General features: G+C 36.0%; 2 protein-coding genes across 13 annotated transcripts in view; one reads left to right on the top strand and one right to left on the bottom strand.

The window, feature by feature from the left end:
- SCEL (sciellin) overlaps positions 1 to 25,539 on the top strand; it is a 732,032-nt gene that overhangs the window by 183,112 nt on the left and 523,381 nt on the right. The gene's annotated exons all lie outside the window — the stretch shown is intronic.
- MYCBP2 (MYC binding protein 2) overlaps positions 1 to 25,539 on the bottom strand; it is a 254,870-nt gene that overhangs the window by 3,886 nt on the left and 225,445 nt on the right. For 10 of the 12 annotated variants that reach the window (XM_081815062.1, XM_081815063.1, XM_081815067.1 and 7 more), the window contains 16 exons: positions 23,941 to 24,180; positions 23,539 to 23,637; positions 20,567 to 20,647; positions 19,263 to 19,529; positions 18,485 to 18,768; positions 16,996 to 17,092; positions 15,136 to 15,255; positions 13,483 to 13,584; positions 12,324 to 12,452; positions 11,817 to 11,949; positions 10,495 to 10,598; positions 8,979 to 9,167; positions 8,082 to 8,189; positions 6,657 to 6,866; positions 3,633 to 3,740; positions 2,816 to 2,981 (listed from right to left, as the gene is read on the bottom strand). In XM_081815062.1, coding sequence (XP_081671188.1) covers positions 2,816 to 2,981; positions 3,633 to 3,740; positions 6,657 to 6,866; positions 8,082 to 8,189; positions 8,979 to 9,167; positions 10,495 to 10,598; positions 11,817 to 11,949; positions 12,324 to 12,452; positions 13,483 to 13,584; positions 15,136 to 15,255; positions 16,996 to 17,092; positions 18,485 to 18,768; positions 19,263 to 19,529; positions 20,567 to 20,647; positions 23,539 to 23,637; positions 23,941 to 24,180 — 2,437 coding nt within the window. The remainder of the gene's footprint in view (positions 1 to 2,815; positions 2,982 to 3,632; positions 3,741 to 6,656; positions 6,867 to 8,081; positions 8,190 to 8,978; positions 9,168 to 10,494; positions 10,599 to 11,816; positions 11,950 to 12,323; positions 12,453 to 13,482; positions 13,585 to 15,135; positions 15,256 to 16,995; positions 17,093 to 18,484; positions 18,769 to 19,262; positions 19,530 to 20,566; positions 20,648 to 23,538; positions 23,638 to 23,940; positions 24,181 to 25,539) is intronic. The other 2 variants (XM_081815070.1, XM_081815059.1) reach the window with 1 other exon arrangement.

Here is a 25,539-nt window from a genome sequence, read left to right on the forward strand (position 1 = left end):
AAGAAAACTGAGGCAAAGTTAACTTAATCTTTTTTGATTCTTATTAGGTCCCTCATCTTTAAAATAGGCACAGGAACATTTAACTCATAGGGAGCTATGAAGGTTAAGTATCCTGGCATGAAGAAGGTAGTCAGCAAATATTTTAGAAAGTAATAGAGGAATTATCTACTTTAACTTCTTAATCTGGACTCTTGTCCTCATCCATATATTAAAAATTGGAATTAATGGGTTGACAGTGGTTAGAGAATCAATCCTTCTGTCCTTCTAAGTAAAATGCATGGCCGTCTTCCCTGCTGATTTCACTGTGGGGTCTGCTTTAATTCTATTCCAGTTCTCTAAAGGAATGGATAAATTAGAGGAATGTAAGAGGCTGGGAGAGCACACCTCGGTCTGAGCATTATGATCTTAGACCAGCTACTGTACCTCTCGAGGCCTTCACTTTTCATCTGTGAAGGTGGGGATAACACCATCTACCTTATAGGTTGTAAAAACTACGTAAGAAAATACATTTGAGGGACACCTGGGTGGCCCAGTTGGTTAAATGTCTGCCTTTGGCTCAGGTCATGATCCCAGGGTCCTGGGAGTGAGTCCTGCATCGGGCTCCCTGCTCAGTGGGGAGCCTGCTTCCCTCTGCCTGCCACTCCCCCTGCCTGTGCTCTCTCTCTCTGACAAATAAATAAATAAAGTCTTAAAAAGAAAGAAAGAAAAGAAGGAAAGAGAGAGAGAGAAATTAAGAAAGAAAAGAAAAGGGAAAAAAAGAAAGAAATTACATGTGAAAATGCCCAGGATCGATGACCGTTCCTTCCTTCTGCAAACTCTCTAAATCCTCTCCTGCCTCATTTCTCTGGTTCACGGCTGTTTCCAGGGTGGCGTCCCTGTGATGGCTGACCTGGGTGATCCTGTGAATGTGCGAGGGGAGGCCTTGCCTTGGCTGGAACCTCTCAGCAACGACCCCACCACTATGTTCTCCACCATACTTGTCTTATTGCTAGCTAATCTCCTGATTACTTTTAGTGTTTTGTTTTGTCTTTGTTTCTGAACATAAAAGAAACGTTCTTCCATTAAGCAAAATGTGGATTTTCCCTGATGACATTGGTTGCCTCTAAGCTTTCTCAACTAGAAGCTGCTGATCTCCTGAGCTCCTACTATGTCATAAGGCCAGGAAGCAAGACTGACTCTCCTGGTTTCCATTTACTTCCAGACCACTGACTTACAACTTTCATTCAATAACCCCCTCTCCCTCCCCTTGAAGCTAACCTGATCCAAACGCTGCCCCAATTTCACTCCCTTCATCTGCTCACCTCCAGCTCAGCATCCTCCTCCTGCTATTAGGTTTCACATCTTTATTCTGGCCATTATCCTAAACACCTAGCCTTACATTATTCTGATCTTGCTTCTTTCAAAGTCTGTTACATCTACTTAAAAAAAAAAAAAAAGTTTTTAGAGGGGGAACAGTATAACAATTTCTTTTTGACATGAACAAATAGAAGTAGCCATACTAAAACAAAACAAAACAAAAAACCTTACATATTCTTTTTCTTTCTGGATAATTTATTTATCATGGTTTAAAAATCAAAATGTTAAAAAAATTGTACATAATAAGTCAACTTCTCCCCTTCTCTACCCATCTTCCTGGTTCTTCCCAATAGTTAATTAATTTTATTAATTTCTAGTGTATTGTTCCAGTATTTTTTAATGCACATATAAACAAATATGAGTATATATTTTCATTTCCCCCTTTCTTACAAGATCACATACCGTATACCCTGTTCTGTAACTTGATTTTTCATGTAACAGTCTCCTCTACATCTTTCCAGATCAGTAAACAGAAACACCACCCTCATCATCATTTTCTTTTTTTTTTTGATGGTTCATAGTACTTAGTGTTTAACCACCCTCCTACTGGATACTTGGATTGTTTACAAATTTTTATTATTACAAGTAATATCCTTGCACATTTGCCTTTTTTATTTACTTCACATATGTAGGTATATCCCCAGAAGTGGGACTATTGATGTGTTTGCAGTTTTGAGAGGCACCATCAAACGGCTTTTTCTATAGGGTTCTAGCATCTGCACTCTGATAAGCAGTGAATGAGAGTGTGTTTCCCAGCTTTAACAAAATCGTGTATTGTCCTCTAAGTACTTTTGTATGTATTTTCACCAATTTCAGATATATCCCATGTAAAATTCTCTTCCGTGGTCATGTTTACCTCACCTTCCACTTCTCTCCCTTCCCACCTCATTGGGACCACCACCCTCCTGATCTCTTCCAATCTTTTCAGTTTCTTTTTGGTTTCATATTCTTATTTTTCTCAGCCTGACCTCCATACACAATCATTTCTCCCATATTCTCAGTGGCTTAACTCCCTGGCTTTCTGATGCTCACTACACTGCCAATTCCCAGTCATTCCAGATCAAATCACTTGTCCATTTTATGGCACTGGTTCCAGGCGTCTCAAAAAAAAAAAAAAAAATCACAAGAATCCTTTAAAATGGTTCTATTATCAATTCGTAACTTCAAACTTCACATGGCCCTTTAGTGCCAAACAGTGATTCTTTTACTAATCTTTAACTGACTTCCTTTTCCTTCCCCAGGTAACTGTCTTCATTATAACTCCTGACTCCTCATAACCACGGTGATCTTTCTACTTCACTCAGAATGTCAGAAGCTTACAAGGGCCAAGAAATAGCCTGATTCTTCAGGCTAGTTTGAACCGGGTTTCTGCCACTTGGAACAGAGTTCTCATGTGATCATCAAATTAAACCAGAAAGTATATACATCACAGTCGTGTTTAAAAATATTAAAAGCATACCTGCAGGACAGTGTGGTAGTTCTTCCTTGGGAATACTAGTCATTCTCTGAAAATCATCATGACAAGCATTACAAAAATGTGTTGTTCCAAAACAGAAAAAGACAGCCACTGAACAGCAGTAGCGACATTTATATTCCAAAAAGTCTGTGCCATGTTTTGGACACATCTATAGCAAAAGAAAATACATAGACACAAGATTATGGCAAGTCATTTCAAACACACTTAAGATAGTCATATATATAGCTCAGTGATTCATATTTTGCAAGTACCCATAGCTCTCAAAACTGACTGAAAAACTGATGACAGATACATTAAAAATACTGAGGAATAAATGTGTGGCTTTGCCCAAATGGTCTGGAGAAAGCCCTAAATTCTCATCTCAGATCCATCAGAACCAATCTGATTTAATAAATAAGACACATTTAATTTCCTGGTGAATTGTTCCTGGGCAGCCAAATTGAATAGTTAATATTTCATCTATCTCTCAGTCTCACAGCTGTACTGTGAAGATTTCATTGGAGGTGAGATAAACCTAAAAGTGTGGCTGCAGGTTTAAGAAAATGAAATAAGTAAATTTATTACTTGTTGAAATATGGTGACCATTTCATGGAGGACAAAATTATAAAATGCAAATACCATCGAAGAGAATAATATCTATGAATTAATTTGGAAAATTATACACTGCATATAAACATCCGAAAACACTGGGCAAAAAACCTGCTATACTATTCCCACCACATTAGTTAGATTATTATTTTTGAAAAAACAGAGGTTTAACATTTCTAAACTGTCCTTTCTAATAAAATGTTCTGCCCACCTGAGCCCTGGACACATCAGAACAGGCACCACAAATGAGCTCTCTGGGATCATAGTCATCCCCTTGTCCAGCCTCAGCATCGCAGCGAGCTTCGCCACCAAAATATGCCTATGCAGAGAACACAATTAGATTACGGCAGGAAAAAAGAAAACCTTGCTATGGGAGATACAGTATGAGCATAGCGAAAGTAAGATCAAGAGGTCTTAGAAAATACTATTATCTATTCGACACTCCCTTGCAATGCCAAGTAGATGCCTATATGGGTGGATCAGGGTACGAAATAAATCTGCTTTAATTCTGCAGTAAACTCATGCTTACAGTAGGAAGTTCAAACATTGTATTGTCAAAACAAAATAACGAAAGAATGTATATTATTCCAAATAAATATCAAGAATAAGATATTAAGTAATGATGAGAAACTGCTTTTTCAGGGAAAAGTCTGAGTAATTTTTCTCATTTTGAAGTATTAAATGTTTCCTTCTACTGCTTTGATAAATATGTTTAAGAAATTTCTAAATTTTGGGGCGCCTGGGTGGCTCAGGCATTGAGCGTTTGCTTTCAGCTCAGGTCATGATCGCAGGGTCCTGGGACAGAGCCCCGCATTGGGCTCCCTGCTCCGCGGGAGGCCTGCTTCTCCCTCTCCCACTCCCCCTGCTTGTGTTCCCTCTCTCACTGTGTCTCTCTCTGTCAAATAAATAAATAAAATCTTAAAAAAAAAAATTTCCAAACTTTAATACTGTAGTACAAAAAATATGCCTAAAATAAATATTAGTACACAATTAGAATCGTGGGGCTAATGGGACAGAAAAAAAAAATCAATTTTGATTATACAAAAATTTTTAAAAAGGAAAGGGAATGGGTGCCTGTCTGGCTTAGTCAGTAGAGCATACAACTCTTAATCTTGGGGTTGTGAGTTCAAGCCCCACGTTGGGTGTAGAGATTACTTAAAAAAAAAAAAAAAAAAAGAAAGGGAAATTTGGTTAATTCCTCAGAAGACTGCTCATAAAGCTACACTGTGTGCAGGAACCCAGCAGTATCCAATATACACACTCAAATAAATGAAATTATCTTGGTGGGTGGTTTATCTGTATTTGCTCTGGACACGAAATAAATGAGGCCAATTATAATTGGGGCAATCTGCATGCACAACATGTCCCACAGCCAAAAAACTATGTCCATACTTGAGGATAAACAAGATAAGTCAATATAAATCTAGTATCTCAGAAAAACAGGTCAAAAGACAGGCTCCATTGATACAGAGGTTATAAATGGTTGTCCACCAGCTAAATCTGGCCTCAGAAGTATTTCATTTGTCCTGAGGTCTGCTGTTTATTCTAGCTGTTTCACTTTTCTAGATTCCCTGCTTGGCTTCCTAGATATTGGACTGTCATCCCTATGGTAATACAATGTTCATTTATGATGTTTAACACATTGAACACACAGAAATAATATTTTGTTATTTGTAACAATACAAGTTTCACAAATGTACACTATCAGTCTTGCCTTGAATGTATGTATATTTATCTGCCTTTTTGGCTATCATCTACCTATTTAGCCTTCCATTCATTAGCTGTATTTTCTTTTTGTTACATTGAGAGACTATGCACTTTTCATTTACAGATTCCTTCATTCATTTATGTATTCTCTAATTAACTCAGTGTCTAATAACTGCCAAGTACTGGAGAAAGAGAAACGAAAAAACATTGTCTTTGTTCTCACAGAACTTATCAAGTGGCGCAGAGACAAGTGAATCAGTAATCATAATGCAAAATAAGGAGTTCTACAAAGAAGGTATGTAAGATACCAAAATCATGTGGTAGTGGAGAGGAGTTGCAGGCACATTACAGAGAAGGTGAAACAGACAAATTTGGCTATGCATACAAGCACCTCAGTTTGGGTGGGGCGTCAGGTCAGAGTGAAATGCAGAGGAGGAGTAGGGAAGAGCATTCCATGAAGAGGAACAGCCTATGCAATGGCACGGAGCAGTCAGTGAGTGAGCAGACATGGCCGAATTTGGGGAATTGCAGGGCTGTTCGGTATTTGGTAGCATGGGGCGCAAATGGTAGCATACTGGGAAATGAGACTGGAGATGTGGACAGGGTAAGCAGAAAAATGACACATCAGATCTGAGGTTGAGAAATATTAATCTACTAGTAGTGATGTAAATCTACTAGTAGTAGGATGGAGTGGAAGGACTAGGGGCTCCACAGAAGGGGCTCAGTAAGAAGGCTACTACAATTACCAAAGAAAATGATTAGGGTTGCTGAAGATGTAACAGAAAAAAATAACTCAAGGAGATTTAGAGACAGAATTGAAAAGACTTTGTAAATAAAGACTGGAGAATGAGAGAGTCAAAGTCGATGATTATAATACTCCTCATGTGGACTTTGAAGTATGTGTGAGAAATTCAAATGTCTGGTAAGCAGTTAAATATTTGTATCTAAATCTCAAAAATTTTGGAAGGTCAGGATGATACAGATGTTAGGCAAAGACATGGATATACAGGAGCTCAGCAAAGGTTAGGAGGTTATTATTAGGCACGAATACAGTGCTGAGAAACTAAATATGTAAGGAGGAGGCGAATGAAAAGGAACCCTATATAAAGGAGTTAAAGACAAATAACCAGAAAGAAAGGATATCAAGAGTATTGTCCCGGAAGCCAAGGAATTTTAATGAGGAAATGGTGAAAAGAATTAAGAGTTAACTTAAGAGTTCAGAGTAGGAGACATTTATTTAAAAACCAACTGGATTTGGCAAACAGGAGATTACTGATGTGAAGTAGCTTGTGTACAGAAATGTAACATGCTCTGGAAATAGTCTGTATAGGTAAAAATAAATAAATAAATAAAAAATCCCAAAACAAATTAAGTAAAAAAAAAATTCAACTTCAAATGTAGTATCAAACTTTCTGATTTTTAACTTCAGACTTAAGATATAAGAGTTAGATATCATTATACAATTCAATTGTTAATCACATAGGTAATCTTTAGTTCTTAAAAATTCCTAGTATAATTTACAGCATACCTTTCTGCATTTGTAGCAGACATAATATGCATATCTGTTCATGGCATAGCCAGCTGGGTCATTATAAAATCTCACACCAGGAGTTGTGATAGCTTCACTCTTATGCAGACCTTCATATTCCAATCTCATTAAGGCTTTTCTTCTGACATCCTCATAGAGTTCTTTTATTGGATCAAGCAGATCTTTTAATACTATATGATTTATTTTGTTCTGAAATTTAAAAAATGAACATTCTTTAATAGAATCATTTATCTATGAATTCAACAAATACTGAAGTGTGCACCTAAGAACCAAGCACTGTGCCAGGAGATAAGCAGAGAGTGAACATTTTCTAAATAAAATGCCATTTAGGAATAATCCTGTAAAATCCTCACAAGCCCACATTTTCCCAAGATCAGGGACAACAGGGGCAAATGGGATATAAAGCATGAAAATTCTTCACATTTCCTGAGTCTGAACTTTTTCTCTGGCTGCCTTAGCTCCTCTGGGAATAAAAGATTGCCCTGTTGCCACAAATAAGACATACTCCCTCTGTGTGTGTGTGTGTTCTGGTTCCTTGGGGGTAGGGTAGAACGGCAGGTGACAGGAATGAGGAGGTAGTATTTTCTATATCATCTTTATATATCATTTCCTAAATGTGACCTTTCTTTGTGGCACCATATGAGAAGAGAGGGCAAATTACTACAATCTTTTGAATTGTTCCTCAGCCTAACTAAGCAATAATTGTGCTAAGTCTTTCCATGTTATACCCTTCAAACCAGTCTGCACATCCGAAGGAAACAGGGAGAGCTTAACAGAACAAAAAGGAATGAAGAATGAATAGAGAAGGCATTGTCAATCACAATCTTAAACAAAGAAAGGTTTTTTTTGTTTTTTTTTTTTATTAATCATCACTGGCTTGCCAAAACAAGTTGCTACTTTGCTTACTATCTTTAAAGAGATGGGCAAAATGTCAGTATTTTCTCCTTATTTTACCTAAGATTCTAAAAGAATCTTGGTTTTCAGGCTTCACCTTTAAGGAAGATGAAAACCCAGACTTCATCTTTAATGGCAGGTATCAGAGCCTACAAGCACCACAGGCTCATTCATTTTGGTAGTCACCCATTGTCATGTCACATATCTGAACTCTGAGGGGTCCGAAAGTGGTGACAAACACCCTTTAATGCATGATGATATCTAAATGAATTTTCTGATGCGATACGTTTAATTTCACTTAACCAGCTTTTAATTGACACTTACTGTTTTGAAATGCATAATAGATAGAGGGATCTTATAATATTCTCTGGATGAAAAGAGCAGAAACTGATGGGGGCTGGGGGTAAAAAGTAAACTGGGAAGGACACCAAGAGATGTGGACACATTTATTCTGGAGGATGAAGATAAAGATGAAAATAGAAAGTAGATAATTTCTGATTCTCTCCATACCTTGCAAATGGGACAAGATATAAATCCAAATGTTATCCTTGGACCAAGCCATCTGTTTTCCAAAACTCGTCGGCAGCACTGTAAGTGGAATACGTGACTACAGTCCAGCTTAAATTAAAAAAAAGAGAGGGATATAAGCAAATGTGATAATAATAAACACTTGAATAACCGGCACATTATTCAATGAAGGTGCTAGTTAAAGCAGATAAAAGAAAAATCAAGTTTAGGACAATGAAATTTCAGCACTTCTCTGTTATTCATGAAATATTAACTAGGTCTTCAGCTTCTTCCAATTTATTACCACTTGCATATTAATGCCACCTTATAAAGAGTAAGTCAGGTTAGGGAGCAATTTCAAATTATTCCCTTTTGTATCTCATAGAAAGAAGGAACTACTGATTTAAAGATTTAAGATTTATTTTTTGAGAATATTCATTTATCTTAGAATCATAAGAACTGAAAATACAAAGAAGTGGTCAAATTTAAAAAAACATTTAGCGAATAGTAACTGCAATAATATCACTAATATTATAGACGTACGCATATACTTTACATACAGAGGTGCGTACTACTATGTACACATCAATTACATAGTGCTACCATTTTGGGTTTTGGAAATTAAGGAGAGCAGTTACTAGATAATCTGATTATTTTTTCCTCCCTTATGAACATTTCATACATTCCATTGATTATATAGGCTCAGACAAATGACAAATGAAAGCTGAGCACACAAAATGGAAACAGAACATAAAGAGTCGGAATTTGCTCTTCAACAAACTGGGAGATACTAGGGGACATTTTCTCCCAGTGAGGCAAGAAGTTCAGGGATCTCTTTATTTCACAGATACATTTCTATTTCCCATGTTAAATTCCAGGCACTTTATAAGCTGAGACAACCTGAATGGCTGGTGCTGCTGAGAGCGCCTCGGTGAAGCAGATCATGCACATGTCGTCGGCATCCTGTTTCAGCGTTGTGGCACTTTTGTCGCAGCCGTGTAGACAGGGCAGACAGTGCTCTTCATTCTTGACACCTCCGCACGGATGGCCACAGGGATGTGTCTTACTACAGGCTATCTTAGCATACTCCTATTAGACATAAATTATAATGGCATACAAAATATCAAAAAAGGCACACAGCCTGGTAATTATATCCATTATGTTAATTTTCTAAGATATTTCCCACAGGAAATACACATTAAGGCTATGTAGCAATAAAGTTATTTTTATTCTTTTTATTTTTTTTAAGATTTTATTTATATATTTGTCTGAGAGACAGAGAGCACAAGCAGGGGGGAGTGGCAGGCAGAGAGAGAAGCAGGCTCCCTGCTAAGCAGGGAGCCTGATGTGGAACTCGATCCCAGGACCCTGGGATCATGACCTGGGCCAAAGGCAGACGCTTAGCCAACTGAGCCACCCAGGCGCCCTATTTTTATTCTTTATTTGAATATAACTTATGGATTATTAGCAAATTTTTTTAGTGTGCAATTTTAAAATTTTAATTTAAATTTTTTCAGTGTGTAATTTCTCTTTTAATGTGATTTAAAAAAATTACACTTCACATAAAGGGAATGATGATAAAAAGTGAAATATAATTTTAATCTATTTATTTTTGTGCATAGTCATGAAGCAAAAAAATTCTGGATATACAATCTCCCAATCACCACCTATCCCTTCATTAAAATGGGTATAAAAAACATACAGGCGGGTGCCTGGGTGGCTCAGTCGGTTGAGTGTCTGCCTTTGGCTCAGGTCATGATCCCAGGGTCCTGGGATTGAGCCCCGCATTGGGCTCCCTGCTCAGCAGGAAGCCTACTTCTTCCTCTCCCACTCCCCCTGCTTGTGTTCCCTCTCTCACTGTGTGTCTCTCTGTTACATAAATAAATAAATAATCTTTAAAAAAAACAAAACAAAACAAAAAACCATACAGATATCTTTCACTAGCTGGGCCCTATCCAAGTTCTTGTCAACTGAATTGAACTGAAAATATCTGGATAGCATGAAATATGTGTATGGATGTTCAGGACTAAAGAACTGTCAAATATTGAAAGTTGATTATAGGGAAATAAGTGAATAAAGTATGTAAGAGGTCAAGGAAATGCAGTCCATAGATTTTTACCTTTTTGTAGCAAAAAAGCAAACATTAAATATATATATATATATTTATATATATATTTATATATTAAATATATATTAAATATATAGGTGATAGTTGATAAACACACACTGTGTGGGTTTGAGAAACTTATCCATTCTCTAGCTCTGATAAAGCATTTAGCTCTTGATATGGGGAATATATTAATTTAGAAAACTGAAGTGATGCTGAGCTCTAACTCTTATTTAATATGAAGTAAATACATCATGAGGGAATGCATGCTATTCCTAACTGGGACAGCCTGTCTAACTGTATACTCACCTGGCAGTCTGCATCAGAACACACACTGCCAACAGCAGATAACTCTGTTCCACTCCTGGAACCACAAAAGCGGCATGCTTCTGAGCTACTTGTGGTGGGCTTGCCTAGGTTCAAGGAGAAAAAGAAAAATCCTCCTTAAGAATATGTTTTCTACATATTTTAATACAACTAATAAAAAAAAAAAACCAACAGGAAAATCAGGTTTGTATCAGTTGCTATCTCTGGGAAACCAGCCAGGCAGTTTTACAGTGGAAGGGTTGTAAAGCTGTTGTAATTATAAAGTAACTAATCACAAAAAAAGGGACAAGAAACTAAAGACCTATCTGAAGCCAAACAGATAGCAGGTTGAGCAGATACGGCAAATCTCCAGCTCCAAAAGCACAGTTCCAGATAAAATATAATAATAAAATTAAATAAGAATACACAGAAGATAAACCTTTAAGAATTTATATAATGACAAAATTACAAGGCATAGAAGAAAACCTATTGTTAGAGAATATGAAACTTGAAAAAAGAATTCCCATCTAAGGAACTAGCATTGACAGAGCAATATGTAAAGGAAATTAAATGTTTGAAACAGTCAAAGAAGGAACACAATCCATAAAACAAGAACAACAGGAAAAAGAACAGGAAGATACAAAAATGCAGACCAAGCTCATTTTAAAACACAGATAAAAAAATTCTAAATATAATAGTAATACACGGAATTCAGCAATATTTACAGGAAAAATAGGTTTTTAAAAAGGATAGTTTAATTCATGAATACAAGAATGGTTAAACATTAGAAGATTTATTAATGTAATATATGACCTTGATAGATTATAGGAGAAAAAAAAATCAGCTATGAGAAAAAAAGACCACGTTCTTGTAGCATGAAAAAGTACTCTTATGTAGAGTTAAATTTGTTCAGATTTGCACTTAACTCCAACATCAAAAATTTGTATCAGTCAGACAAATGGCAGGCTACAGAGGTACTGAAAATTAAGAATTTGTAAGATTAAATATTACTTTAAGCTGAGAATATAACCAGATTTACTTTAGAAAAAAATAAAAAATGGAAAACCATGTGTTTGGGAGATAAAATGACTTGCTCAAGGGAACACAGCTAGTGAGTGACAAACCAGGTTTCCTGACTTGTAGTTTAATGCCCTCTCTATTACAGGACATTGTCCAGTACATATAATAATACAGTCAGTGGTCAATGATGTTATAGTTATCAGAATATACTCAAAATAATCCACATTAAATAATTCACAGTAAGTAAATAATATCTAGTTAAATCCTAAGCAGCAGGCATGGTTCAATCTTAAATCTTCCGCTACCTGTGTGTTCTCGGAACTCCACCATTGCCTTCATTGTTTTAGAATCTGCTAGTGCCATCAACCAGAACAATTTGGTTCTACCACAACCTTCGTGAAGGTCAACCTTGATAGCTTCTTCTTCTTCTTTGAAGACCTATTGTTTCATTAAAGAAAAGGGAAAAATATTTTTTCACTCTGAAGGAGGAAGTTTAAAATTTAATTACTCAGTAACCATAATGGTTTTTATTTACTAAGCACTCTAAGAAGTTTTGGACATTTCCAATCTTGTCCTGAATCTTGACAATGGCCCCATTTTTATAAATGTGGAAACTAAGTTTGAGAGAGGTTAGCTGACTGTCTTGGTTTATACAGCGATAAATGAGACAGTTGGGAACTCCACTGAGGCTCTGATTGCAAAGTCCCTTTCTTCCCATCACAGCAAGCCTCCTTCCCACATTTATTTCAAAATTTACTGAACATATCCTATGCTCTAGATACTGCTCCGCACGTACAGACAGAAGCTGTCACCTGTCTTTGATGAGTCTTGGTTCGCCGATGAAGATGAAGGAATCTGTCACAGTCAGTGCACAGATTTCCACATACGTTGCATAAAATGATGGCTGCAGTTTCTCCATCGTCATGGTTGTCACACATAGGCTGAAACAAGGTGTTCCCACATGTCACATTACATTTACAAGAATGCCACAGATGCTCATACAAATGGAATGTAATTTATTTACAACAATAACGTTATTGTTCTGAAGTCTATTAGGAATTTAGAAGCTGAACATTAAACAGAATTATGGCAAGTGTACTTAAGTACAAAAACCCCTCAAAACCCTTAATTCAATAATTAATGTGCTGAGCAGGTTTAATGATTTTTTAAAAAAAAATTTTTTAAGATTTTATTTATTTGAGAGAGAGAGAGAGATTGAGAGAGAGAGAGAGAGAGAGAGCATGAGAAGGGGAGGGTCAGAGGGAGAAGCAGACTCCCCACTGAGCAGGGAGCCCGACGCGGGACTCGATCCCGGGACTCCAGGATCATGACCTGAGCCGAAGGCAGTTGCTTAACCAACTAAGCCACCCAGGCGCCCGGTTTAATGATTAATAAAGTAAACATGTATACTTTGATTAATGACTTAAGAAACTTTCTTCCCCCTAGGTTCAAACATCCTGTATGCTAAATGAATAAATGATTCATTCTGAAACTTGAACATTAGTGAGAAAATGTTGAAAGGGCCTTTATAAAGTCTTCCCTTCCAGTGTACCTAGGGATACCTATTCAAGCTACTTTAAGTACTGTGTATTTGTGAATAAATGGTATGTCATGGTGCCTCTCTTACTGCTTTATTTACTTCTAACCCTAAGGCTGATAACATTTAGAGTAAAATCTAGATATACAATGAGAGTGTGGCTAAAAACACATTTTAATATGGTGCAAACAAGACTCAGAGAAGAAGGGGAAAGCTCTTTTACATAATTAAAGCCCCTAACAAACTACGAGGAGGGGACCCTAAGTGAAACAGACTTGTGAGATGACCGTGGACAATGTGACACAATTTTCCGCTAATTGTGGAATTTTGATTTGCAGGTTCGTTTTTTTGTTTTTGTTTTTTTTTAATGCTAAGCTACAGCTTACTTATAAAGAAAAACAAGATACATTTTTATAAGACAATTCTGGTCTTACCATTTGTTTTTGCTGTCCATCCTTTCCCATCCATCTCCCCGAAGAGAGACGATCTACATGGTCCTGATCCAGCACGCACAGTGAAGCCAGAGCAAGCCAGAGCTGTAACAGGAAAGGCTGTTATAATACTGAATTTTTAGAAAGGCTTAGAAAACACTGACTGCCTGACACATGATAACAGCTCAACAAATGCTAGCTGAATTTGGAAATACATGGAGACCCAGTGGCACTCAGGTTTTCTGACGTGGTACCAGGCACATATGCTCACTGCTGTATGGGCCATGTGCACAGTATATTTATTGACTGCTGCTGGATGAACCATTCTGGTTTTTACCTGACATATAAGATTATCCTTTATTGGTCTACTGTGGAAGCAATGTATCAGTAAATGAATTTACATATTGAATATTTACTGTACCCATGCCTCTTGCAAATCTTCCCATCTAGCGTCATTTGCTTGAGGCACTACGTTCCAAGCAAGGTGGCACAATGACTGTTCAATTTTACACAGTCCCATAAGTAGGCGGGGACATGTTAAATTCTTCTGCAGAGTAACAGCTCCTGAGAAGTCTCTGTATGCCCCTAAACGCCTAGCACTATCCTTGGTATACTTTGTCAGAAATAAGTAAATGTCTAGCAAGCTTTAGAAAATAGCCTCAGAAACAGTTTAAAACTTTCTGAAGGCTTAAAGGGTAAGCTTCAGTTTTACACAGAAGGATATATTTCTTCATTACCGAAAAATAGTTAATTATTTAAGAAGTGCTTATGAGTGTCACTGGACATGAATAGGAAGACAGAAAAATAGAAAAAGGAAAAACAAACCTTTTGCAAACCTAAAGTGTGCAAGGAGAAAGGGGGAGTGCAGAAGGAAAGAGCGTGCGTGCATGGTGCTAAAGCTCTGCTGTAGGGGAACTGCTTCACTTGTCACACTCAATACCAGCACGGCATCAAGCAGCCTTTTCTGCCCCAGAGAAAGACAATTTGTCTTCCTTTCCAGACTTCTGAAGATTAAATCAAACGACTTCTGCCAGTGTTTGCTTCTTCCTAATGCTGCCACACTGCCCTGCTTCAAGGAAATCCCTAATCTCTTTTGGAAGTACACGGGACATGAAATTTGGTAGGTCAAAAATGACTATAGATGTCTCATCGGAAGAATGCAATCCTACTCTCCAGCTAAGAGATTTTGCCCCACTCTGCCCAGGGCTTATACTTTTTGCTTTTTTTAAAGGTAAGGCCTGTAAATCCAATAGGTAGGCTCTACTTTAGAATAATTAGGCCATACCAAATGAGTAAGGGAGGGCCTTGTCTTTGAAGGACCCTCAGTCTATCTGAGCATAATGCTGACACTAAATTTACTGTGTAAGCTATGGTAAATACATTATTAGAAAGACAACATAAGGGAACTTAGCCTTTTCTAACCAGTTGATCCTTAGCTTCCCAAATAATAACAAAAACAAGGGATAAAGAACACATAACAATGAATGTTTATAACCACTATACTTAGTTCATAATTCCAAAAAGCCTTTCACACCTTTTCCGTAAATACAGTATTTGGTAAAAGAAAAAAAAAATTGGATTAAGTTGACTTATTGATTTAAGTTTGTTCAAACCTATTACTGCAACGATACAGACCAAATGAAAAGAAACTCCTACCCTAGTTGTTGCAATACATCTCACTGGAGATCTAAATTCTTCCTCCATCTTGGTCAAGGCAATGATGGTTTCTGCAATGGCATTTTTTGTCACTCGGGACCATGCTTCAGACAGATGACCCTATTGAGCAGGAGAGAATAATTTAGTAAGCAACGAGAAATGTATAATTGTAATAGTAAATTCTCTTCTCTTAAACAACATCTCATCAAAAAGGAAAGATTTGTTAGTGCAACTTTTTTTAAAAGATTTTATTTATTTATTTGAGATAGAGAGAAAGAGAAGAGTGCATGAGTGGGGGGAAGAGCAGAGGGAGAGGAAGAAGTAGACTCCATGCTGAGTGCAGAGCCCGCTGTGGGGCTCAATCCCACGATGCTGAGATCATGACCTGAGCCAGAAATCAAGAGTTGGACAATCAACCAAGTGAGCTACCCAGGTGCCCCTGTTAGAGCAGCTTTAGATTCAGGGGCATACTTTTGAAATAAAAATCCTTCACAACTCTATGAAAAATTCAACTTCTAATCACTATTTTAATGATTGGAAAGTAAATAAAAAGTTAGGTTCTCAATACTCTTAACCTATACAGCTCAAGAGTATTTCCTCTTATGTTTAGATAAAAACAGAAGTACTAAAGTACCTATGCTTCAGAAATTCCGATTATGAAGCTTTGTTATTTAACACAAAATTTATATAGCTAAGTTAATTGCTTTTAGATGAATATTACTAGAACCCAAGAGCATAAATGGGTTCAAATTACAACTACTTTTATTTATTTATTTTTTAAAAATATTTTATTTATTTATTTATTTGAGAGACAGAGCAAGAGAGCACAAGCAGGGGCAGTGGCAGAGGGAGAGGAAGAAGCAGGCTCCGTGCTGAGCAGGGAGCCGGACATGGGACTCGATCCCAGGACCCAGGGATCATGACCTGAGCCGGAAGTTGATGCTTAACTGGCTGAGCCCCCCAGGTGCCCCTACAACTACTTTTATTTGCTAACTTGATTTTTGCTGAACATAAACACCTGACTACCACAGAATTTAGGTGTTCCTAAATATTTTTCCTTAGTATTTTCATCCAGTGAACATCCTGAGAAAGACCTGTTGAAAAGTGAGAAAGTTCTCCATTACTCCAACTGAGGAAATGTCCTTGCTATTGGGAACAGTGACAGAACTTCCTATCTCCCCAGAATATCCTCTCTTGCCTCTCCTCCATATGCTATCAGTCTCTTAAAGGGCAGTTCCAGTCCCTCTCCTCCTCCAGAATGTTTTGTCTGCTCTACCTCTCAGGAGCCCACATTCCACAGCATCTTGCCCTCCTGAGCCTGAACACATAATGGAATGTGAGGAAACTAGCATTATGGAGCAACCAATAAGAGCCAGGTACTCTGAGAAGTAATTCCCTTTTCTCTACACACCCGGATCTCCCTGAAAAGAACATCTAAAGACAATGATAGAGAATATTAATAAAGAAGAGTAGAAGTTTTATAAACCAGGAGAACTAGGGAGGATGAGAAACTTTCACTTTGGGGAGCCCTGTTTTTCCTTTAGGGTTTTGGACTCAGGCTGATTTGTAGGGCTCAAAAAAGTGTATTTTATTTTTTAAGTTTTAAAGTCTTAGAAGACTAATATAACAATTCACAAGTAAATTAATTGGGAAGCTTGGATGAACAGTTTACACAAAGGACAAATTAATCACTGACCGAAAAGACGAACGGCATGATAGTTAACCTACTAAACGAGGCTTTAAGTAAAGCAAAATAACATCAGTGTACTTCTGCTATTTATGTAGCAGAATAAGCTGCTTGTTTTAATCAGATTTTGACTACACTTCAATGACATAATGATCAGGAGGATGGGAACTCACTGCCGCCATATCCTTGATAAGTTTAATGATGATCTCTGAGATCTGGGTAGGAGTTGAGCCCTTCATCCACCAATGACTTTCACCTCGACGGACATAACTATAAAGAAAAGTCAGCATTTGCAAACTATTCAGGGACAGTTACAGATAGATACGATGAAAAGTATTTCAGCATGCATTTTAATTTTTTAAATGATTCAAACAATTTAAGAATTTTAAAAAGAAATTAATCAAGATATTACCCATAATTTATCTCTTCAACCCTGAGAGTAGCTATTCTGATACATGTTCCCTTCAGGTATTTGTTTATAAACTATTTTTGTACCCTGCATCTTCTAGAACAGAGCTGTTCAAAGCATATCTAAGGACCACAAACCATTTTTTACCAATCCACATAGAGATATTAAGGGCTTGTGCCAGAATATGTCACTACATCATTGAGTACACTACTCTACTTCAGCTGACATTTTTTTTTTTCTTTTGTTAAGACTATCTAGATGAAGAAAGCAACACACTGATTTACAATCTGGTGTTATTTAATATCATGAACTGGCTCTTTGACTAGTACTTTCCAGATGTCTAATTTTCTGCTGTTACACACAATTCGGTAACAAACTTCCTTGCATATATCTTTGTGCACACGTATAAACATTTCTGAGGGAAGTAATTCTAGAAGTAGAACTGGTCGGTCAAAGGATAAGCATATTTTAAATACAGTGATATGTTATTAAACTGACATCCAAAAAGGCTTCAGTAATCTACATCAGATGCCATAAAAAATGCCTATTTCTTCATATGCTGCCAAGACAAAGATATTTTCCTATCGTTTTAATCTATATTTCTCTGATTCCCAGCAAAGTGTCTTTTTGTTTGTCTACTGGCATTTGTAATTTTTCTTCTTGGAACTAACTGCTCTTGTCATGCATTTTTCTATCAGTTGTCTTTTCCCGTTAATCTGTGGTCATTTTTTAAATATTATGACTAATAATTCATTCTCTACTATATAGATATTAAGTATTTTCAAGTCAGTTTATATTTTAAAAACATTTTCATATAATTAACTTTCATTTTTATGTAGCCAAATCTGAGAATTTTTCCTCTGTGACATTTGGGTTCTGTGTTTTAAGGAGGTCTTCCTGGATTGAAGATTACAAAAATATTCTTCTATAATTTGTCCTAGATTTTTAAAAGAAATATACATAAAGCTTTAATTGATCTCAAGTTTATTTCTGTATATGGTGTGAGATAGGGGCCTACGATATTTTTTCTACATGAGAAGTATTCCAACATCATATATTCGACACACTTTCCGTTCCCCACTAACTTGAAACTACACTTTTATTATATACAGCATTTTCTTTTATACATGGATTAGTCATTTATGGCTTCTATTTGGTAAACAAACAAGGTGGAATTTGAAATCCTGTCTTAATTCTCTAAATAGTGGCTCCCTCTGTTCTATTTTAGTACTAAAACAGATGCAACGACCAACCTGGAATTGAAAATCATCGGAAGAGTAACTGTTGTAACACCTTTGCCCACAGTGGTACCAGCTGTTCCTGTGATGGTAGTTCCTTTGGCTTTGAGCTGCACTGTGAGTGCTTTGGCAATGCATCCTAGAAACATGTCCAAGATACCTAGTTTATTCCAATCTCCTTTTTCTGTTGAGTGAATGATATCACTGATATCTGCTGGGGGAAGGGATTTCACTCCTATGATGCTGGCCAGACGATTAGGGGTCACTTCAGGCAACACCCGTCTTAGTAAGGAGGTTACCTGACAAGAAAAATAAAAGGAAAGAATTCCTCTTAAAGATTGGTGTTCTAAAGTTCTCATTTTTTTAAATGAGCCTAGCTGCCATTCTATGACTTCAAAAGCTTTCAGAAGGACAGAAGTATGACTTAAACACTATTTTAATTTCTGAAGTGGTAATTAGCCCTCCAGAGCAGCAAGAAAAAAACATGTCTTTCTTTGGTCAGGAATAAAGAAACATTACACATTTCATGGTAATAAGACAATCAGTAGACAGGATACTCTTTATTGCACTAGCATAGTAATAAAATGGAACATATTTTGCTCTTCCATATTCTCAATACAATGAGTCAAAAATAAAAAGCATGGAGTTAAGATACAATTCAAAAAAACAAATAACAAAACAAAAAATAAAGATCAATAGTTAAGACCCTAAGGTGATTCTCTTTGATAGTATAATTTTTAACAGTGTTTCAAGGAACAAAGTAAACCAAAAGGTAGGTGGTATGACCAGTCACCTGTCTCTGGACTCGAGGAGAGGCCGTATGGAGCAGTGAAAAGAGATCCTGGAGCAGAGTTAGCTGCTGAGCCAGATACTGGCGGCCCACGTTAGAGCCACTCAGGGCTAAGACCATAGAGAGCAGCTCAAAGCAGTAAGCATCAGAGGAGGCATCTTCATCATTGGGCTGAGAATTGGCATTTTCTTTGCTTGATATAGCATGTTCCCATTCTTCACGAACTCTGGTGGCCTCCATGCGAATAGCCTGGACGATGTGAGCACACACCTATTTAAAGACAACATAAAGAAAATGTAAAAACATATTTGTAAATCTGATTTACTACTTCTAGTAAAAAAAAAAGACAAGAATATTAGTTGGTACTCAATTTAATACTTTCTCCCCATTAATTCTCCATTATACTATTTTCTTAACTCATCTTAAAAACAATTAAGAAAAACTAGCAGAACCATGAATAAAAATCATAATATTTAAATCAACTACTATGTAGAAACTATTTATATACAAGTTACCAATACCCCTGCCTGTGGTTTAAGACATCAAATTAATCAAAGCAAATTACCATATTTTATCACTTCTAAGGCATATTTTCCTTCCACATATTATTAATATTTCTATTCATAATGTGTTTTATAATTGATGGCATTCACAATGTAATTGGCAGCAAATTTTCTTTTTTTAGTGATACATGAGATAACAGCACATTTTATAACTGGTAGCATCTAAGATTCAGTGAAACACTGTTAAAAAGATAAAGCACAGATAAATTTATTTATTTAAACAAGATTTAATGATGTTGAAAGTTAAAATGATGGGCTAATGTAAAGCCAGTGTTTTATTTGACTTTTGAAGGGCTAATTATTATGTTATGTAGGTACCCCATTATATGAACAATCTAGCACTACTCCATCTACTTATAATTAAAAATATTAACACTGATTTAGTTAACACTATAATTGCTCAGAAAAAAAAAAAATCAACCAACACACAAAAAAACAGTGGGAAAAGGAATACAGAAAATGCAAATGAAATTTGATGTAGCTGGATATTTGACACCAAAATGAAACAATCTACCTGAAAATGAGAAATAACAAAGAGCAGCAAGGTAAGAAAGTTAACATTCATAACAAAATCTTTAAAGTGATGCAGGTATGCCAATATACTCCTTCCTCTCTGGAAAAAGGCAGACACATTCTATAGGACCTATGAAAGAGTCAGCATAAAAAAGCCTCCATAAATTTTGGAAAACACTTACACCCTAAAAACAAAAACTGATGAAGACAATGAAATGGCTATTTACCAACCTGTTTTTGTAAATTAGTCAGCTTACTCCTGCTGAATATGATTCCAACCATATGTTCTTTCAGGTCGGCATCTGATGTTGCCTTTACATAGGAAAAGGGGGGAGAAAAAAAAAAACCCAGGCTCTTTGAATAAAATTTGTATATTTGATCTTAAAGTATCTTGAGAAATAACTATGCAGGTATTTTTATAAGGTGAATTTATTTTAAATTGAGGTCTGTAACACTAAGACAAAGGATAAAGTCTGAAGAAACCACTATTGGTTAAGGTCGACCATAAAAAAAAAAAAAAGGCAAAATTTCTGAATTTAAGAAATCCAGAGAAGCATACTTTCTTTTCATGAGCTTCTTTAATCTGTCAATTTGGGCTACTTTGATTACATCTATTTCTAAATTGTGAGTATCCTACATTTAGTTTTTAGAACTCAGAAAATGGTATTTGGTTAAAAGGGAAATTTCCTAACAAAACTCTATAATGGTGTTCTTAGATTAGGCTAATCTACCACTAACAGGAGTCAAAGAAACATTTCATAAGAAGAGACAAAGGCTGACATTTTATAGTGCTTATTATGTGAATGGCACTCTCCTAAGGTATAGATACACAGCTATATAGTTATCACATACACATACTCTTAATCTTCACAACAAGCCCATTAGGTAAATATGATGTTTTATTTTACAGGTAAGAAAAGTGAGGCAAAGCTACTCTTCTAAGAATAAAAAATGACTCTTAGCTTCACTTTTCTTAGGATAAAGAAAGCTACAAGAGAATGTAATGCCCACTTTAACAATGAGAAGAAGCTGATAATCTACAAAACCATATAATTTTTGGTATCCATTGGACAGCTAAGGTTTGCAACCAGGTAAACTAAAATCCAAACAGACAAATCCAAATAGCTGGACACTTCAAAACTTTCTCTGCACTTGACAAAACAAGTAGATGAGCAACCAAAAATCAGTAAAGCTCTTGAAGACTTGAACAAAAGTATCAACCAACTTGAATTGATATTTATAGAACCCCCTCACAGAACAAAAGCAGAGTTCAAGTTCTTTTCAAGTGCATGTGGACATTCACTAAAATATGAGTCAGAATTTAAATCTTAACAATTTTAAAAGGACTGAAATTATACAAAGTATATTCTTTGACTGCTATGAATTACACTAGAAATTAGTAATAGAAAGCTATTTGAAAAATCCCCAAATATTTAGAAATTAACAAGAAACTTCTAAATTATCCAGGGGTCAAAGAAGAAATCGAAATAGAAATAAAAAAGTATTCTGAACTAAATGAAATGAAAAAAAATATAACCAACATACCAAATTTGTGACACTCAACTAAAGCAGTGCTAAGAAAACTGTACCATTACTTATATGAAAAAAAGAAAGATCTCGTCTTTGAAACTAGAAAGAGAACAAATCAAACACAAAGCAAACAAATGGAAAGAAGTAATAAAAGAAGACACATCACTACAGATACTGTTGATATTAAAAGGATAATAAGCACATATTATTAACAACTTACACCAAAAAATTTACAAAAATTCATCAAACAATACAGTTTAAAAGGATGAATTTTTTCCTTATCTAAATTCTACTTTAAAAACCTGACATAAAAAATGATTCTCTTAATAATTATGCTACTTCATGGGCATCTTACCACTAGCATAAACTTTCCCAATCAACCTTAACATCTCAACCTGCACACTCCTACTATTAGGCCAGCCTCTCAGTGAGCCCTGCTCCCATCCCCTCTGTCAATCTAACTCTGACCCATTCCCTTTCAGGTCCAAGTCATACCCAATACCTACCAAAAGCCTCTTTTGACACTGCAGGGCACAATACTTCTAATGTACTCTGAAAACCTGTGAAATGCACAATGTTTTCACGTACATAAAAAATTGATTATATGCTACATAGTATCCCTACTGATTTCTTTTTTGGGGTGTGTGTTTAAAGGTTCATATCTAAGAACGGAACACAAACTTTCTGAGGGCTTGGTACCAATTGTCATAGTTATTTAGCACAGAACTGCCATTTGCTAAAATTCAGTTGATTTAATGAATAGTCACACACTCTTGCAGTCATTCAAATGATATCCCCACAGGATGCTAAAAGAAACAACCAGAGTTTATAAAATCTTATTTTCTACAGATCCCAAATAGAAAGATGTGAGTGGATGACTTAGACATTACTATATCAGAAGGCATAGGGCTAGACTAGATAAGTCCTTGAAATTATCTTTCAAAAGGCTGCCAAGGTGATTATCTGTAATATCTAATGACATAAGAATATTGAGACCAGTCAGGGTTGACCTCTTTTTGGAAAAAGATGAGGTTTTCCTCTTGCTTTAGAGTAGACCAAGTAAGTAAAGGCAAACACACTTTAAAAGAAATTTCAAGAACAAGATGAAGAACAAGTTATTCCAATAAAAATATACTGAATGCATGTGTGTTTTATGCCATGGATATAAAGACAAATCACATATGCACTTGGTCTTTAAGAAGCTATGATTCAGTAGAAGAGACAAATATGTCTATAAACAAACATATGAAAGAAATTGAGAAGAGACTCATAGAAACTATGATGAAGTTTAGCAGAAGGAAAACTGCATATTGTTGGGGGAAACATAAAGAAGATTCCTGGAGAAGACAGTATTTTTGAACTGGACTGTGAAGGGCAGATTAAATGGAGGAAGAAGATCATCGATGGTGTACAGTACAGTAAATGACTAAGCTGATTTTACAGATCAAACAGAGCAAATTTTGTTACTTACAATACTAGCTAGATCATATATAAACAAATAATTTCTTTTGATAGTTTCTTCATCTTCTGCTAATTAAAGTAAAAAACATTAACTGCATATAAACTACTATCACCTATCCATTAAAATACATGGCAATAGATGGATTATTTCACTGAACAAAAATAAGAAAATGGAAAAGGGAAATAAATATTTTTAGAATACAAATAAATACATTGTATACTTTTTCCTCTCCTTCAGGTGATGACAGTAGTGCTTTTTCCTCTTGTTCTGGTGTAGGTTCAGCATCTCCAGAGATGAGCTTTCCAAATACCTGATGAAGACAGGAACATGAGAAGGAATCAATGTGTGAAAGCTAAAGGATGCATGAGCTAATTCTGCAGGTTTTATAATATTACTGTGCTATTCTTGCTATACACCACTACTTTTAAGAGTTATGAGTGCAAAATGAAACACAGGAATTTTGGGCTATGAGAAGAGGAGGAAATGGGTCACATCTGTTGCCAGCCATCTCTAACTTGTTTTACAAAGTATTTTGTTACTATTTTGGTATTATTATTGAATAAGATTTTATTTCAGGGTATCCTGTGCTAGGTTATGTAGTGAGGACACTCACTTGAGATGTAATAAGTCTGAACACTCGCAGAGTCTCGGCTTCACAGTTCCTTTGCTGGGCCACGCTGGCTGAAATCTGGCCAGCAATTTTGGTGCTTTCGCCATCCTTCCAGCCCAGGACTTTTACTTGTCGAACTCTCAGCGTATTTTCTGGGCCCTTTAATTCAATCTTGATGATGTGATTATCCCCTCCTGGAAGTTCACTTGTTACCCAACCGATGTGCCTGGAATCCAGATCAACCTAGCACAACAGAAAAGGGATAGAAACCTGATACAGCTGTCTCACTCTCTTATCACTGTCCTGGACTTAGCACTAATAACAGCAAGCTCAAATCACAAAGACTTGCGCAGGGACCAAGGTTTACTGTGTTACTTCACACTGATTATCTTAAACCTTGTGAGGGTAAGTAATACTATAGTAGCTATCATACAGATGAAATGAGGTTAAAACAGGTTGAAGGATTCTCAGTACGAGATGGAGTTGAGAATTAAAATGCAGGTCTGAGTACTTTCCAGGGATAAGTTTTATAAGTAACATCATCAATCAATTTATGTGACTGCCCTTTCCCTACACTGACTCTAAGTGGAAACACTCACAAGATCAGCATCGGGCCCTGTTTTGTGCATCTTCACATTAAAGCACCATTTAAAGATAAGTATTTTTTTTTTTTTTTTTAAAGATGAACATTTTTGATGTGCAGTTACTTAATATGTTTTACTTTTGAAGAAAAATTATATGTTACTTCACATTTGTGATTCCTTATTTCACTGCATTTCATTGAGAATATAACTTTTTTTCAAGGATTAAATTTCAATGCACTGTGAAATGGTTTTTGACACTATTCACTTGATAAAATGAAAACTGTTCTTATGGTATTTGATGTCGAAGAGAAATGACCTAGGACTTCTACATTATTTATATAGACATCTAAATTGATATTATTTTAATTGATAATGCCAATTTTCTAGAAAGAGCACTGAGCATAAATAAATAGTATCTCACTGAATAGGATTATTTCCCTAAATTTTTTAGCCTTTAAAACAAAATTTACTATTTGTTTAATACAAAATCTCAATTCATTCTTTCAATATGATTCGAAAAACAAAGCAAAACAAGTGGTCAACATTTATGGGATAAAGTAGCTAGAGAAGAACAGCTTCGGTAAAGTTTCACTAACACAAGTCAGTTTATACAGAATCTCAGATACATGCCCAAACAAAACCTAACTTGTTTCTAGAGACGGTGTGTAAATCAACTTGCAGCCTGGATACAGTTTTAGTTTTATAAGTGATAGATTTTCAGGCTAGAGGACAATAATCTACATTTTAACCTGAAGAGTAGGTGTTGATTGTGAATTGATCTATGATGTATTTAAGGCACTCTGACTCTTTGTAAGGAGCTGGAGGCAGAGTGGAGGACTGTAGGTACAGTATAATCACTCATGACAGGAGAACATTTAGGGCACTAACGGATAAGATGTTTAGCACAGGGATGGTTGTAAATGTTCCTATATCTGGACTATTTGTCAGTTTAGTGTTTTGTAAACAGATGATTTTCTATAATACTTTGGTAGCATGCCAAAATTAGAATTTAACAGTA

This window comes from Leptonychotes weddellii, chromosome 3 (genome assembly GCF_054177405.1).
Source record: "Leptonychotes weddellii isolate Sample4059 chromosome 3, ASM5417740v2, whole genome shotgun sequence".
Classification (NCBI taxonomy): Eukaryota; Metazoa; Chordata; class Mammalia; order Carnivora; family Phocidae; genus Leptonychotes; species Leptonychotes weddellii.